Here is a 17,500-nt window from a genome sequence, read left to right on the forward strand (position 1 = left end):
GATTGGTACACGTTGTACCCTGGGTTGTGATTCATTCTGTGTGGCTGGATATCACAAACCCGCTGTTATCAAAAGGCTTTTGTTTGTGATGATTGTCTTTGGTTAAAAAATCCTTGAGTAGTTTGAAAATGAGACCAGCCCATGCACTGAAACATAGACTAGAAACACAGCCGTACTGGAAATCGTGCCGGCCAATGCCATGTTCATTGTGCTGGAGTCAGTGTTCAAAACAGAAATGTATCCCAGGCTCAGAAGTAGGGCAAGGAAGTCCCTGAGAAAGCTCGTGTCGGCTCAAGGCTTCTTTAAATCCCTGAATCTGGCTGTCCAAATATTTCTGTAGCAGTATTTATTTATGATAGGCCATGGGGGAGGTGGTGAGCCATTCCCTTCCTCCACTACAGATATGCACTGTGCATGGGCTACCAGCCAACTGGCACACTGATGCTCCCTCTAAAATAAAACACATACATGCCCTCTAAGCTTTGAGACAGATTTTTATCATTGTGGGAAATGTGTGTATAAATAAAGTACCGTGCTGGATTTCTGGTGCAGTGCTTGTTGTTTGTGAGTATCGTTCCCCGCTCTCACTTGGTAAACGTAGTCATTGCACACAGGCTGTTGTATTGATAAATCCATGCTTGCATAATGATATGGTACATTTATATGCCGGATGCCTGCCCTTCCATTCGTAACCAGCGACATTACTCTGTGACTGAAGTGGGCAATCCGATATGACTGGATGATGTGGTATAAATGTAAAAGAATCACAATCTCTTTCCTCCTATTGATTGGCTGTGTTTGATAAATGTCCTTTATTAAGGTTAATAAACAATGCAGATCTTTGCCCCTGCCTTTTTTACGAAAAATAAAATGTCAAATGTATTCCTCCAAAATCTGAACTCGTCTCCAAACCACATGTTTTTACTGCAGGATTGGCTGGGAGACTGTGCAGATTGAAAATTCCCGAGATGATCTTTGATATCTGCAAACAATTTGATTCCCATTCTATTAAAATTTCAGTTGCACAACCGAGGGACACAACAACAGAAAGGACCTTGATCTCGTACAGTTTCGAAAACGCTTTTATTGATGGGCTTTTTGGAAACTATTTTTCATTTATTTAAAATTTCATGAAGCACTCTTCCTCCGACTGTCTGCTTAAATTCCTGCGGCGTGAGTGGAGACGCAGATGCGTGTTTGAGCAAAGAGCTGGTATTAAACAAAAAAGCACTGACGCATAATATCTGTTGTTTGGCTGATTATCTGATTCATTTAAGTTTATATCATTAAATCTACAACAATCTGTGAGTGTGACGAGCTTTGATGAGTTGTGATGTGACGTGCATTCTACAAAAAAAATTAAATAAAAAATCTAGATTTGGCCATTCCAGTCGTTTTACAAATATTTGCTGTGCCTGGCTGATTTGTCTTAGCACAACTTGTTAAAATATACTTGTTCTTGAAAACGTTGAGATGTCACATGTAGATTTCTTGATTACACAACCTGTTCCCGTCGACACATTTTGATACACGGCCCAGGTCGTGTTCCTCCAGGCGCTATTGGCAGTGACAAGGATGTTTCATAACCAAGTCTGAACACAGACTTTACTACAATGGTTTAGACATTTAGTTAAGCATTATCTTGTCTTGATCAACATGTTTTGTGCGTCTAGGTCTGGACTATCACAACACGTTGGGATGCGTTGTACATTTCTGTTGTGTGGCTTGTGTGAGCAGAAAAAAACAAACCGTGCTTACAATGAAATTTAGCATCTGGGTTCCTCGCCTTGCTTGTTTGACCCTGATGTCACGCAGGAGGAAAGCTCAAGGAGAGTCGGGGGTATTTAGGGTGGCATGAGCAGCTGTTGACAGAGAAGGAAGATCTTCCCGTCACCATAGCAACAATTGTATTGCCCACTCTGGTGTGCTACTGTGTTTATGGCTTAATCCTTCTCTGCTCGGCTCGCTGCAGGAAGAATGGCCAGGTAAAGGTCTTACTTCATTTTCTATCAACATGTTAAGCATAGTTAGTGTCAGGAAAGAAATGGGGAAATATGTAACAGTGTAATGAGTTGATTTGCATTGTGTCTAGACATACAGGGCATTTCCAATTAATAAGTGTTAGTTTCATTTCCACATCTCAGTGAATCAACTGCCTTATTTAAGAATAAGCACAATATTTCGAAGAGGTGTGAAGTACACTCGTTCCACTCAGAAAAAGCTGAAAACATTGTGGTTTAGTCTTTGCCCTACAATCAAAACGATTCACAAGCTCATTCTGTACAGTCAGTGCCTTTATCCGTTTATTACAGAAGAAGGGGATGTGTTTTCTGCCTCTGATTGGATGAAATGATGGCACACGCCCACATGATCGTCAGTAATGCAGTTTTTAGTTACGGTTTGGGGGAAAATGGCTTTACTCGCGTTGTTGTAAGTGTGAGATTATATTCTTATGTGTATCAAAACAGCTTTACAAGAAGAGGTGGGCAATATCCCATTTTAACATTGTATCATGCAGGTTTATGGTCAAGTATCATCTTCTTTTCCCCGCCCACTCCTCCTATTGACAACCTACGTCATACTCCAAGTGAGAAACGTATGGATTTAACCAATTTCAGGGGAAGTTGATTCTTATTTTCTTGTTAGGCCACTATAAAGGTACAAACTGTCAAAAAAATGTTGTTGAAATAAAAGAAAACATCAGCACAAACCCATTTTTGCTAGAATTGTAGGTTGCTGCACTACTTTCCCCGCTGTATTGAGTGTACTGAATTGCGGGATTAAATAATGTAGAAGTAAATGTTATTATTATAAGACAGAACCCGGAAGTGCTGCGATATGTTGTTGAATTTCAACTGCAACATATTCCATGTCTTCTGCTCGTGGAGGCCAGGTGAATACTCTAACTCCACTTAGCATATGGAGCGGATTCATGTGACGCTAATGGCTGTGCATAAAGACCGAATCTAGGTCTGGACACTTTCGATTGACCGCGCCATGACGATGAACGCTTGGAGTGATCCGTGCAGTCTGACACCATCCCCCATTCATTCCTCGGGTGTAAATAAAGCCTGGATCTCCCATGTGCTGCATGGCGACTAAACACCAGCGCTGAAGATAATGCTCATGCTAATTTACTGGATTAATATGTGTAAAATGGTGAGCGGTAATATGAAAGGCTCAGCAGAGATATCATGGGTATGGTATAGGTGTATTATTGTTTCATTAGTGTTTTATAGTAATAGAAAATGGGGCTGAACGATTTTAAGAAATTAACAGAATTGTAACGTGTCTGACTTGCATTTAAATTCGAGTCGATTTGCCTTGCAGCTTTGACTCAAGTCGTGAGCTCGGGGGGGCAAAGGGGTGCAGTGGGTTAAGGAATGGTAGACCAACCAGAGGATAGTCGGTTTGAATCTCGTATGGATCGTGTGTCCAAGGGTAAGACCAAACCACTATGCGACAGTAGCAACAGTCAAACATCACCATATGTAGCTGTTTTACTGTTCAAACTGCTGTGATTATGTGGCCATCTTTATCAGCTTTATATCGCTTTCAAGATTCATCTATACAAGAAACGAGTTCTTGCAATAACACACTAAAATAAATTGGCTTCACACAACTGGTTTTATTTATTGTGTTGAGTGGTTGGTTTTATTTCACTGTGTGCAGCACTTTGGGAACAGCTTTGTTTATCAAATGTACTACAGGAATAAAGTAGTTTGGATTGCACAACTGGTCTATAAAGAAACGTTCAGAGTTCTCCGTGGAATTTTATAAAATGCAGATTAACCACATTGCATAATGGCCCCGGCTGTGAACCACATATGAAATTCCTCTGTCTGCAAACAATGGACATGCAACACCACGCTTAAAGGACCAATGCAGGAGGTTGTCATTCTTGCAATTAGTGGTGGAAGGTGCTGGAATAAAACTCCTCGGTCTGGTCGGTCAGCTTTAATCACACGTGGTTGGCTGGTAAAAACGAAAAGTGTTGCCACTCACAGGAAGCGTGGGAGAAGTGTTTTCCCCCGAGACTTGAGGCCCTAACAACCACCCCCCCGCCCCTCCGACCTACATTGACTGTCGCCAAGTGAGTCATTGAAAGAGGCTGGAGAATAATGCACAAATGGTTGTTGTGATTACCTGTGTGCCGATGATTATTTATCACCCCGACTACCCATCCCCCCCTCTCCCCTCCCCCACCTCTCCCCCCTGAGAGACTGCAGCCCCAACCAGAAGCTTCAAAGGCGGGTTTTACTCAGCAGAGCAGTTCAAGAGAAAATGGCTGCTGTTTCCAGGTCTTGTTTGCACATCTGTCAGAAGGTGACCGTGCAGGAGAAAATGAGGTTCTGGGCATTGTCTGTGTTTCAGTATTTCAAACTCAGATTGGAGATAGATCTTTGTGTTCCTGTGGCGGCACTGCATCTTTAAATTCTTTCTATTTAGGGGTTGATGTATTTGGGACCGATCAGGGAGAAATGGAAAAGGAATGTGAAACGCTGTGCCAGTCCCAGGCCTGGTTAAATGGGAAGAGTTGCACTATGAATGGAAATATGCATGCTAAGACATAGTCATTTAAAAAAAAAAAGTGTGTGTAAGTGCATTCGTTTGACCTGGTGGATATTTTCAGCAAGTTACAGATTGCTTAAATAACGTTTAGTATGAGGAAGTAATTTGTGTTGAGTTGCAAAAATGGGTTTGCGGAATTCTAAGCCTTTCACAATTATTTCCTGTGCTGTCGCTGTTCTTGAGAATGAAACGTAACAATGCATTTCTACAAGACACTTAGATTAATCTGTAACTGCTTTCTTTCTGCCAAAAAATATCATTAAAAATAACTCTGTTGCACTGGCAAATGCAAAGTAAGCTTCCTCACATTGATTATTGGTATTTAGTAGTAGCTGTGCAATTAATCACATTTGAAATGAATAGAGATCCGGTTCAATTCATCAATGATCAGCTTGGGGCTTCTTAATTGAGAGGTCTATTGCCCGTCCTTTGTCAGTAAAAGCATGTCGTTTGGAGGAACAAACTGGGTGTTAAATGAGTAAAAGTCTGGCAATGAGATTAAGATTTAAACTATATGTATTTGTTTTTATAAAGAAAAATGAAATCATATGGACAATTGTGATCCGTCAATATGCCGTTATTTTTTTTATTTATTTGTTTGCCAAATGTGCCCTTCTGGTTCCACTTTCTTTATTGCAACGTTTTAAAGAAGTCTACCGTTTAACAGACATGTGATACAGAACTAACTTTACACTCTTATTAAAGTGGATACATTCAAGTACATTCACTCGACACACGAAAAACTAAATGTAATTTCTTGTGATTTTAATGCATTTTTCCCGCTGTGTGAAGCACTTTGAATTGCCTTGTGTATGAAATATGCTCTACAAATAAACTTGCCTTGCCTTTATAACATTTGGTTTTGAGGTCTTGGACAAGCTCTGTCCTTGTCCAAATATACATGCAGACGAGAAAGTCGAATTTCTGACAAGAACGTGTCATTTTCCTAACACTAGGTGGCGATATGCGTCGTTTCAGCGGACTAATACACCCCTCCATTCCAGTTGAGTTTTTGCGTCACATATAAACAACTACCATGCAAACAACAGCACGATGGATAGTTTTGTTCATCTCTTATGTAATGTCCGCATTAGTTATTGTGCAGATAAAGTGCACGCTAACCCTGGTGAGTGAATGCGGTTGTGTTCTTCCTTGTATAGTTTTGTTCCGGGGTCATAGGTCAGCGTGGGTCGTGGAGCATGCGCACAAGCCTTGTCTAGTTTCAGTGCGATTATGCAACCGCATAATCTGGGTGTCTCAATCGGAGATTTTGAACGCCCATTTCTATGGGAGTAAGGTGTTTACATGCACACGAAGATGTCTGATTGTATCGGATTAAAGCAACTATTCGTTTTTTTCGTTTGCATGTAAACACACTGACTGTATTAACCGACTAGTCTTTTGCCTAAAATGTGTTTTAATGCAGCTCACGATGAAAAGTGTGGATACTCCTTCTGTAGGATGACACACTTATTTGTAACTGTACATTTTGTGAACATAGTAAGCCTATTTTTATCCTATTGGAGATTTGAATTGTTTTTCTTTAATGCATGCCCTTTTTGATTTTATATAGGTTGTTTTATCATTATTTTATGTTGCACCAAATAACCAAAGCAAGTTCCTATGTTTGCGAATTCTGTCCCTTGGCAATGGTAATGAACCGGTTCTCATTCTGATTCTATTTGTTTACATTTACTATTTTAAATTGATTTCAAAGTCATATTTTTCATTACACTGGTTTTTGGTGGCACAATATTCCTTCTCTTCTCTGTAAGTATTATCTCCCATTCTGAGTGCCTCTAATATTGTGTACCAGTGTTTCTTTAGAACTATACATCCGTTTACTAGCATATCGTCAACTATTATGCAAAAATAACCCTACAAAACATGAATACTAATAATAAGAAGAAACATGTTATTTTCTGTACCCCTGATTGGGAAACATTGGTCTATAGTGTTTGCTGGTCTTTTACAAAATTGGTCACCAACATGCTATGAACTGGTTACCCCGCCAACCCCCTATTTCTGCCCACTGCTCTATACTTACTTGCAATATCTGACTCAGGGCCATATATGTAGGGTTAAAAACTATAGAACATGTAAATGATAAGACAAATAGCCTTGGCTGATTTGATATGGAATTACCCAAAATACTTTCTTTTTTCCCCCAAAATCTTACAAAACACTCCTTTAGAATAGGCTATGTATTATTGTCAGTTAAATTATCTTGGATAAAACCAGAGTCCAGAATGTATACACCATGTTGAACCATGTTGCTTACTCTTTCTGATTTTCCCTTGGACTCAAACTGACTCCAGATGCATTTGAGTGGTTAATACTGGTTCAAAGATGTGTTTGGTCACAGACCTGGGCGTCTCAATGCTTGTGTAATGACTGGTATCACAGGCCTATCTGACAGGGATTAGAGCGGCCTCTTCCTTGCACCCGCCTGCTAATTATGTTTCCAGTAGTTTAGTGTGTAGTTGTCACGGCCTCATGTGCTGGCTGCTTTGATGTGGCTGCCCTGTCCTGGTCCCACGTGGAGGCTAATTATCTTCAAAAACATGTTGGTAGTGGGTAGCGCAGGGCTTGTTGGCTCAGGTGTGAAAACAGTTTGTGTTGTCACCAAAGGAGCAATGGAATAATGAATCGCTGTAATAGTCATTGAAGAACAGATTAAAACACTTTAGATATTTGCAATGCAGAGAAGATTTATTCCAGGTGAAACAATTTGGACAGCAAAATCTCTTGTGCCGTTATATTACCAAAGGGAACTGGACTGGGCCTAGACTGGATTTTGGACACAAGTTGTACTGCAGCCCTCATACCTCACACACCTCTGTTATCATATCTCGTGCTCATGGTTCCTTTTCCTCCCAGTGGGTGTGCAATTATTACATATTGGGATGACTCGGACCCATCCAGCTTTTATGCTTAATTTATTCTAACCTATGCCTCGCCTTACAAAATGCAACCAAGTTTGCTGTGATCATGAGCAACCTGCATGATTTCTGTTTAGTGTTTTTCAGTATTTTAACCAATTTATGCACATACCATGCGTTGAACTCTATGTATTTGAATGCACATCTCGCAAGATGTGACTCCCAAATCTGTTTGGACAGATTATGAGATACATATGCAACAGTATTTAGTTCCTATTGAAGCGTCGATATTGTTGTGTACAGACATTTATGCTATTATGAAACTGCCCCGATTTTCCAGTGTTAATCTTGCCTAAGTCACAAAATGAGGTTACACAATGTTTGGATGGGTTTCTGTTATGAATAATGAGAACACATGTCATTTAGCCTCATCTTAGCATTACCGGTAGTTTACCTTTTGATTAAGTAATTAATTGACCAATTAAGTAATTCATTAGTTATTATTATCAATTAGTAATAACTGGCAATATATAATATTTACAATTTTCAACACTTTTATCATTGTTTGGTAACACGTTTTCTAGTATTGCACGGTCATTGGTAAAAGCAAGAGCTGTTTTAACACCCTGATTTAATAAAGAAATGGATAGGGGTTAGAACGCCTGTGTCCTATGCATAATTAGCCCTTAGCTCTTGTGTAATTTACTCAATGGGTAGCAGACTGACATCTAATATCCTAACTGCTTTATCGAGGGCCTTTCCAGTGAGATGGTTGGCCAGGTCACTAATGGGAAGCACCACTCACCACTAAGAAATCCAAATGGATACAGACACCTCCATTAGTCCTGGGAAAAGGGGCGTCGAATACTCACTTTTAGTACTAGGCACAGGTCACAGTCCACTGATGTTATGCATGGAGGAGCATGTAAAGCCTTTTACTAAAGCAGCACAACAAGTTGGAATAGACTGTTGTATGCTTCTGATTTGGAGAGGCAGGAAGATGTTGTATACTGAAAAATATCAATGTCACAACAACAGGCCAATCAGATTAGACGTAACCCAGATGTCTTTGAAATGCCCTGAACGCTGGTTATCTTCCTCTTGTTTTCCAGAGTGGACCTATCCATCAGGCATACTTCCTCCTGCTGGGTTAAGATGAGTATTACGAGTGACGAGGTTAACTTCTTGGTCTACAGATACCTTCAAGAATCAGGTCTGTTCTGCTTTTGCCGCACTGCTGTAGAGTACTTTATGCTACAAGTGTAAAAGACTCATTTAAAGACATACCCTTCCTTTGTTTAGTGTTTTATATTGGCTGTTTTCCTCTGCGTAGCGCACTTATGCCAGTGAATGTGCTTATATCCAGGTTTCTCCCACTCAGCCTTCACCTTTGGCATCGAAAGCCACATCAGCCAATCCAACATCAACGGAACACTAGTGCCCCCTGCTGCTCTCATCTCCATCCTACAGAAAGGGCTTCAGTATGTGGAGGCAGAAATTAGCATCAATGAGGTAAACACATCAGTACAAATATTTTAAGAGCTCACACGTGTGACTGTGAGAGTAACAGCTGGCGCCTTACAGGACGGGACGGTGTTCGACGGTCGGCCCATTGAGTCTCTGTCGCTCATTGACGCGGTGATGCCAGATGTGGTGCAGACGCGGCAGCAGGCGTTCCGCGAGAAGTTAGCCCAGCAACGGCCTTGTAACCCGATATCGGCCACAACCTCCGGACATCAAGCTAATGCACCAAATAACGGAGATGCCACCGTCAATGGGGAGGAGAACGGCACACATATGAGTAAGAACCTACAACGTACTAAGACAAACAAATTGACTTTTTAACTGCTTTTCACAATGTTTCAATGGTTTAGTTGTACTTTTAGTGACTCATGAATGATTGAGTAATCTTCTATTGTCTTTCATGGCGTGAGTGCTCAGAAAATGTCCATTTGCACCATGTGTCATATTCCCGTATACTGTACTCTCTTTACAAAATACACGTCTTCTACAATATCTGTCACATTGCCATGTTTTACAAATTACAACCACAAAATCCACTAGTTGACTCAGGGTTAAGGAGCGAGTGGGAATCAGTTCTGCAATTTTTCACTGGAAGTCAACCGGCCCATTTCTGTTATCTTTCTGTTAAGTTTCTGTAAAGATTTTTAATATTTAATATACCATAGTTGTTTTGGAGATATTAGAGGTAGTTGAATATTGACGGTCTATAATTAAAACCATAAAAAATGACCTCAAAGAGACATTTTTAGCATCATCTCCCTAACAAGGAATAAAGTGATATTTCTGCCCTTTCATGGTTCATAATATGGTCTTTTCATGTTTTCTGCAATACTTGATACAAGATACAGGCTCATTTGAGCACATTCCTGATGCCGATTCTGAATATCGTTATTGAGACAAAGAAATATTTGTCCCATTTGAATGCTAAATATATGAGTGCATATTCTCCTTTCCCTCAGACAACCACAGTGAGCCTATGGAGCTGGACACCGATGTGGAAATCCCAGCCAGTAAGGCAACGGTGCTTCGAGGCCACGAGTCCGAGGTGTTCATCTGTGCTTGGAACCCTGTCAGTGATTTGCTGGCCTCAGGGTGAGTCCGTTACAGCTGAAAGAGCACTCTGGACCATGCTAATGTTTTGTGTTGTTTATGGTTTAACGCTGTGGTCTGCCTGTGTCCAGTTCGGGAGACTCCACTGCTCGGATATGGAACCTGAATGAGAACAACGGCTCCAGCTCCACACAGCTGGTGCTCCGACACTGTATCAGAGAGGGAGGCCAGGATGTCCCCAGTAACAAAGACGTCACCTCACTAGACTGGAATGTACGTGCACTATCACTCGTCTATCACGGTTCCACTTTTAACCCGCCCTAACGCACATGGGAGCACAGCTGACTAAATATGATGTTATATTTTTAACAGAGCGACGGGACACTACTGGCCACAGGTTCATATGATGGATTTGCTCGTATATGGACAAAAGATGGTATGACTGGTTAATGGATGCAATCTAATGATGCACTATTGTGAATAATGTTCTTAATTAATCAATTTTGTCACTAGGAAATTTGGCGAGCACTTTGGGGCAACACAAAGGGCCGATATTCGCATTAAAGTGGAACAAAAAGGGGAATTCTATACTAAGCGCTGGAGTAGATAAGGTATTTCAGATTTCTCTTTGATAATGAGTTCTTATTTTCACCTGTTATAAAGTTACAGTTCATGATATCAGTAATAAATATTATACCCTGTACTGTTTTGTTAAGACGACAATCATATGGGATGCACACACAGGAGAGGCCAAGCAGCAGTTTCCGTTTCACTCAGGTAAAATGCCTATTATTAATAAAAGTGCATGCATCGCTCTTACTGGAGTGTTATTTTAATACTTTTGATATATTATTGAATGAACACAGCCCCTGCCCTGGATGTGGACTGGCAAAACAACACTACCTTTGCCTCCTGTAGCACAGACATGTGCATCCATGTATGTCGCCTTGGCAATGACCGGCCTCTGAAGACCTTCCAGGGCCACACAGTGAGTGGAGTTTGTGCTCAAGCCTTTGCACACTGCACTGTAAACATGCTCAGTACTAATGCCGTTCTTCTGCCCTGTAGAATGAAGTTAATGCCATTAAGTGGGATCCATCGGGCATGCTGCTCGCATCTTGTTCAGATGACATGACCTTAAAGGCAGGAGCCGCTCTGAATACTAATAAAGTCATTGTATTTTAGATTTGCATTTAACCTGTGTCTTTTCATGCACAGATCTGGAGTATGAAGCAGGAAACATGCGTCCATGACCTTCAGGCTCACAGTAAAGAGATCTACACTATCAAGTGGAGTCCTACAGGCCCCGGGACAAACAATCCCAATTCTAATATCATGCTTGCTAGGTATGGACTATAAGTTAAGATAAGATATTCCTTTATTGTCCCACATGGGGAAATTTCTTTGATGCAACGCAGGTGGATACAGAAGTAGATACAGAAGAAAAGAACAGATCACTTATAGGAAGTTTGAAAAACACTTTCAGTAGAAGATCTCTTATAAACAAAAACTCCCATAGACAAAACTGCAGTGTTTTCAGCTTTAGGTGCCCCAACATGTAATGTATGTTTTGTCTGGGCTTGTGTTGCCATCAACATATGTTCTGTGTGTTTCAAAAAATATAATGAGGGTCAGCAAAGCATAATCCTGACCTAGATTAGCATTCATGTGTAAATGTCCAGGAATGTACAGCCCAGAATACCTGCCCTTAAATCTGAAAATGATTACATTTGTGTCTTATGAATATGAAAACCTTGATATATAGTAGTCATATTTCAGTGTAAGAGTGTCCCTTCTATTGTGCCTTAGTGCCTCTTTCGACTCGACGGTGCGGCTATGGGATGTGGAGCGAGGGGTCTGTATTCACACGCTCACAAAGCACCAGGAGCCGGTCTACAGCGTGGCCTTCAGTCCAGACGGCAAACATCTCGCCAGCGGCTCCTTTGACAAGTGTGTCCACATTTGGAACACTACGGTGAGTGTCCTACCTGAATTTACTGTGTGAAAGATTGATTGGGTTGCTCTTAATGACTTTCCCTTGTTTGCAGAGCGGAGCTTTGGTGCACAGCTACAGGGGCACAGGGGGAATATTTGAGGTCTGTTGGAACAGCACAGGGGACAAAGTTGGTGGCAGCGCATCAGACGGATCAGTAAGTTATTAAGATCACGACGCTGCATCAGGCATTTGTGATAATATACATGTTTCTAACTGAATGGCAAATACTATTAACAATTAAACTGTTTATTTGATCAGTATTACTATTACTGCACCTACTTATACAGCTAACTTCTAGATCAGACATGGGCTTTTGGTTTTAATCCAGCCCCCCCTGCAAGTTTTTGATAATAATAATTTAATAAAGACTTGAAATGAAAGACATAATAGATTAAATGGCCTATATTCCGGCCCCCCACCACTTGCCTGGACTTGAATATGGCCGTCGGGGGAACAAATAATTGCTGTTCTAGATAGTAGAAATCATCAGAAAAGTAGGACGACAGTCTTTGGATTACTTTCTTTTAATCATTTCTTGAATAATCATGAGTACTAATACGAATTACACTATGAGAACTTGCTGTAGCGTTAAAAATGTTTTTCTATTAAATTATGATTATTTTGTCTTACAGGTTTGTGTCCTCGATCTTCGGAAATAGCCACTTGAGAATTGATATTCCAGGATGTATTCAGGAATGTGCATCAAAATGCCTTCTTCACATCAGCAAATGCACAGTGCTCAAGATTGGCTGTATGTAAAGAGTGGACCAGCGACTGCAGCAGCTTCAGCGGAGCCAAAACCTGAAATCTGTGCACCTTACAGTCTGTGATGTGAATTTTATCAAGCACCTAGTGAGGAGGCCCAAGAACCCTTTGGCTCCCTTGTCTTTGGACTAAATCAATCCCTTTTGGTGAACCCTTTGGAGATGCGGTATCCATGCTGTTTTTTACAGTCATTAAGTGGAGCAAGTGAAAACACAAAAATGCTTTTTATATCAAATGAGTGGCTGTGTGGTATGCAGCAGAGGTTTAATGATATGTTGTACATCAGAATCAAACTGAAAACATGAGGAAAGTAGCAAATAATGTTTTCTGCTGATACACAGGGTGCTAAATGTCTCCTGTTTGGAGAACAGTTGGTCTCAAGAGTACGTTGTGATGTCTTTTCCCACAGATGGGTAATTTAAAGTCAAACCTGAATGTGATGTCATAAAAACATGGCAGTGAATAAAAAACTGCCAAGGGCTGACATCCTGCTTAATTTACTTGTCTTTAAGAAATATGTGAGATGTGTGATTGACAAAGAAAAGCTTCTACCTTTGGATGTAAATATAAAGAATGTAAAGTAGTGTAAATGCGCTAAATACACAGACTTATATACTGTGTGAAGATGTTTATATACAGTATGCTTTATTTCCACGCTGAGGGGTCCATGAATGGCAGAGGCCGTCACGTCATATCACCAGTGGCTCAAAATATTTCTTTAACTACCTTTCTGTTTATCATAAAATGTTTCAAACTTTTGTTCTTGGAGGAATGTGTCAGTGACAAAATGCAAATGAAACCAGAAGAGTAAAAAGTATATAAACTTTCTGCATAATATTCTATGGATAAACAGACTTGACCAGAGTGAGAACCATTTGTAGATATGATGCATCACTCTTTATGTGCAGCTTATCAAATCTTTTGGTGTATGAAATACCTGCTATGTGGGAGGCTCTGCCCATCTCCCATCTCATCTCTCATTGTTAATTTGCCTTTTGTAATTTTAGTTCTGTTTAGAGCAATGTGAAGTGCACTTTTATATGGCAGGACAGCAAATGCTCTCAATTTGCTGTGCATGAAGGGCCAAGGTTTAACTGTTCTATTGTCACATTGTTTTTGATGGGCGTGTCTTTGTTTCATGACATTTTGATTTGCTGAGAGCCATTATTGTCTGTGTCAGACTGCGAATTGGGCTTTTAGTTGATGGCCATCTTGGTGTGGTGCGGAGCCCCCTATGGAGTATGTGCTGCGACGGCTATTCTCTCCCCTCACCCTGAGCCAGGGTCTGAACATGTTTCCAAGACAAAATGTTGAAGTCATTCATTGTCTCAAATAAATCACTCTATTTTGATATCGGAAATCAAAATATATTTTGTCTTGTGTTTTATTTATCAAAGAACATCACATCAGACAAAACAAACCCATTAACATAAGTGAATACAACAATGTAATGTGCAGAAATTTAGTTTTGCATATTGCACTTTTGCCGCAGATAATCGCACTGCTATTTCTTCAAGTAAATTTAAAAGAAAAAGCTGTGACAATAAATTTGCTGATGAGAAAGCCTCAATGTTCAGCGAGTGGAGCTCAAAGAGGAGATGCAGAACTCTACAGAATGAAAAAGTCTTCTAATGAAGATATACATATTCTTTTTTCTAATGTCTACTATAATGTCTATGTGGCACTTAGGCAGACAGCAGTGATGTGGGATGATGCAGCTAAAGCCTCACAGAGGTCCCCAAGGATTCTCCATCAGCATCTATGTCTTCATAGTCTCGTAGCTCACTGGAAATGTGGATTTCAATTGTACTAGACTCTGAACCTAGCCAAAACAAAGACAAAAGATAGGGTCAAATAACTGGTTGAGGAGTGGCTCATTAAGCAGGCTGCCATATTTTAAAAACGAATGGCATTTAAAATGTATTTTGGGACTTAATTTAACCTACAACTTAGCTTAACTTTTCCCATCTATATTCAGTGAGGAATTCATAGAGAAACTTTGTTTACAAAGATAACTTTATTTCTAATAGTTCACAGAAAACATGAAATATTTAATGCAAAATATTAAAACCATAAAAAGGCTTTACAAAGTCATCCCAAAATACATTTAAAAGTAGCTGTGTGACACTACTTTGGCCTTCTACTCAGTCGTTATGTTAATTGTATGCTTGAACCCTATATTTTAATACATGATTATTGTTTAATACCTGCATCATTCAGTTTCTAATATTTCTAACTTTTAAAATTAGGTTCACACAAATTACTTTTTCTCACCTGATTGAAATGTGGGTGCATCACAGAGATTTGATGTCATACAGATTGGCATGCAGAGGCTTTAGTACAGCCATTAACTGAGTAAACAGCTGATTGGATGCCAATTTGTGAGGAACAAATTTGTAACGGTTGAACTTTAGGCAATAAAAATGAAAGAAAAAAAAAGAAAAACACACAAACACATAGGGTAAAGTCTTCATTGGGTTCTTTTTCAGCCTTTACGGTAGACGACAAGGTGTTTTATATAAAATAATGTCCAGATAATGTCACCAGCCCTGATACACAGGGGAGCTGCTCTCAACACTATGAGCCCAGTTACCTTCTGAAAGCACACTGATGGCATCAGACTGGTGCTGCCCATTACTGACCAGGTTCCTCTTCCCGTCCTGCACATGGCTCTGATACAGCAGCCCGGTCCCGCTCAGAGGGTTATGACCCGTGTTGGGCACCGATGTAGACACAGAGTCCCAGGTCAGCTCTCTCCTCTGCAGACTAAGGTCGATGTAGCACCCTGTCCAGCCATGGAAGGCCAGAGTGTTGAGAAAGGCCTGCATAGGATTTAGGATTCCCTGGAACGGCAAAATAATGACAGTGATGTGAGGAGCAAGTGGATAATGATTCTGAATCTGATGATTGTTCTGATGTAGTGTCACTCACCATTATAAACCATGTGATAAGAGCGGCGTTCCTGATATTCCTGAACGTGCTGTCGTTGATGTCTGACTGCATCTCCAGATAGAAGAGCAGACTCTCATTGATGATGTTGGGCACCCAGCTGAAACATCACAGGACACAGAGCATTACAAAGGGCCTGAATCCTTTCAAACGCCTCAGCTCTCAAATGTCACGATTTTCTTAGGCAAAGTTTGTTATCTGGAAATTGCTCAAAACAACAATGTGACTTTTTCATGTGTTTGTCTGTGAGAGCCTCTAATATCTTGGTTTAAGAATCCAGCATTCAATTAAATCCTATTTTAAAGTATGGTTACACTTTATAATAAGGCATAGATACAACGCATTTATAGATGTTTACTAATCATGAACTAATTATTGCCAAAATAAATGCATCATATACAAATGTTTAACAGTCATCTACTAATCATGCAGAAACAATTTACTAAAAAATAACTAAGGCATATCTACAAAGTATTTATAGATGTTTAGTAGTAATTTACTAATCATCAACAAAAATATCATTAACACTAACCCTAACCCTAACCTTAACCCTAATCCTAACACTAATACATGATTATTGTAGTTTGTATTATTATTGAGTAATCATCATTTATGAATGCCTTGTATCTATGCATTATGATGAAGTGATACCCAATATTTTGGTTATTATGGATGTTGGCCACAATAGAGTTTCTTTACAGTATAAATATAACATTCTCAGTGTTTTTTTTTTTAGTGTCTTTAATATAAAATGTCTTACTAGTTTATAATTTGATGCATTCTTCTTCCTGTCATGCCATATTAATTTACTGGAATAATGCTCTTTATCACAGTATTGGAAATGAGCTATTTCATGGTTGTGTACGCACTGTAGGGCTAGAATTATAACTCTCACATATAACTCTGAAATATATAGGCCTATATAAGTAAATTTGTTCCTTACCATATGACGAAAACCAGCATTATTTTGAAGAAGCGCATTTTGATTTCATTGGCTAGCCGCCTCTCATTTTCTGTATATATTCCTTGCCGGCCTTTCAGTAAGGACGTGACTAGAGGGAAAACACAAGAGAACACTTAGACATAACTAGTTATGTGCAACAACCCATAAAGAAGCTGAAATGAATAAATGGACCTATACCAGCTGAAGTTGTCCGGCTGAAGAACACTGGGTTTACTATGAGGACCAGCAACATCGGTGCGTAAGTCGTGATGTAGTGGGGCACAGCATGCTCCAAGCCCTGCTCACAACTGTCACACACACAAAGACATCATTTTAAAAACGGTGAAAAACGAATACAAATCTAAGTAATGACTTTATTTCATCATGCAGAATTGAGTGTTTTGTGTGTACTCAGAGATGGATGGATAGTAGAGCATGGCCACCCCTTCAATACAAAGCAGCGCTGCCAGACCCCACGTGATCATGTGATACAGGATAATGGTGCTGAAGGAGAAAGAAGCAGTCATGAGACGGAGTTCACAGCACATGAGGATGCGTTTGGATCAGGAGGCCAAACAAATACATTATGTAGAGCAACTGTTCCCTAAGGTGTAGAAGAAGGAACAAAAGGTGTTTCATCAGCCTTCATTTTCCACCCCCTTTTTTTAGAATCATAGGTGTTTTTGTTGTAAGATTGGCAAATATCAATTAAAATGTGCACATGTTTCCAGCTGTGGAGAAGAAGATTAGTTGGATCTGTGTGATGTCTTCTTATAGAAGGTGGGACTTGAGGTGATAATGAATAAAACCACACCTGAT

At 40.0% G+C, this 17,500-nt stretch overlaps 2 protein-coding genes across 3 annotated transcripts in view; one reads left to right on the forward strand and one right to left on the reverse strand.

Moving 5' to 3' along the window:
- The window catches only part of tbl1x (transducin beta like 1 X-linked), a 15,949-nt gene extending 1,792 nt beyond the window's left edge, over positions 1–14,157 (forward strand). The window contains exons 2-15 of the mRNA XM_072444551.1: positions 8,567–8,667; positions 8,821–8,966; positions 9,039–9,255; positions 9,938–10,070; positions 10,160–10,301; positions 10,401–10,464; positions 10,542–10,639; positions 10,745–10,805; positions 10,895–11,016; positions 11,097–11,171; positions 11,247–11,374; positions 11,838–12,003; positions 12,077–12,178; positions 12,657–14,157. Coding sequence (XP_072300652.1) covers positions 8,610–8,667; positions 8,821–8,966; positions 9,039–9,255; positions 9,938–10,070; positions 10,160–10,301; positions 10,401–10,464; positions 10,542–10,639; positions 10,745–10,805; positions 10,895–11,016; positions 11,097–11,171; positions 11,247–11,374; positions 11,838–12,003; positions 12,077–12,178; positions 12,657–12,683 — 1,539 coding nt within the window. The 5' untranslated portion in view covers positions 8,567–8,609 and the 3' untranslated portion in view covers positions 12,684–14,157. The remainder of the gene's footprint in view (positions 1–8,566; positions 8,668–8,820; positions 8,967–9,038; positions 9,256–9,937; positions 10,071–10,159; positions 10,302–10,400; positions 10,465–10,541; positions 10,640–10,744; positions 10,806–10,894; positions 11,017–11,096; positions 11,172–11,246; positions 11,375–11,837; positions 12,004–12,076; positions 12,179–12,656) is intronic.
- A 312-nt stretch (positions 14,158–14,469) lies between these two features.
- The window catches only part of gpr143 (G protein-coupled receptor 143), a 5,337-nt gene continuing 2,306 nt past the window's right edge, over positions 14,470–17,500 (reverse strand). Inside the window, exons 3-9 of one of the 2 annotated variants that reach the window (XM_072444552.1) lie at positions 17,496–17,500; positions 17,093–17,185; positions 16,880–16,989; positions 16,682–16,790; positions 15,721–15,838; positions 15,383–15,632; positions 14,470–14,611 (exon numbers count right to left, since the gene is read on the reverse strand). The exon at positions 17,496–17,500 is cut by the window's right edge and continues 90 nt beyond it. In XM_072444552.1, the coding sequence (XP_072300653.1) occupies positions 14,508–14,611; positions 15,383–15,632; positions 15,721–15,838; positions 16,682–16,790; positions 16,880–16,989; positions 17,093–17,185; positions 17,496–17,500 (789 nt within the window). In that variant the 3' untranslated portion in view covers positions 14,470–14,507. The remainder of the gene's footprint in view (positions 14,612–15,382; positions 15,633–15,720; positions 15,839–16,681; positions 16,791–16,879; positions 16,990–17,092; positions 17,186–17,495) is intronic. The other variant, XM_072444554.1, reaches the window with a different exon arrangement.

Source organism: Eucyclogobius newberryi, unplaced genomic scaffold (genome assembly GCF_026437365.1).
Source record: "Eucyclogobius newberryi isolate DKJ021-1_F unplaced genomic scaffold, fEucNew1.0.hap1 SCAF_14, whole genome shotgun sequence".
Lineage (NCBI taxonomy): Eukaryota > Metazoa > Chordata > Actinopteri > Gobiiformes > Gobiidae > Eucyclogobius > Eucyclogobius newberryi.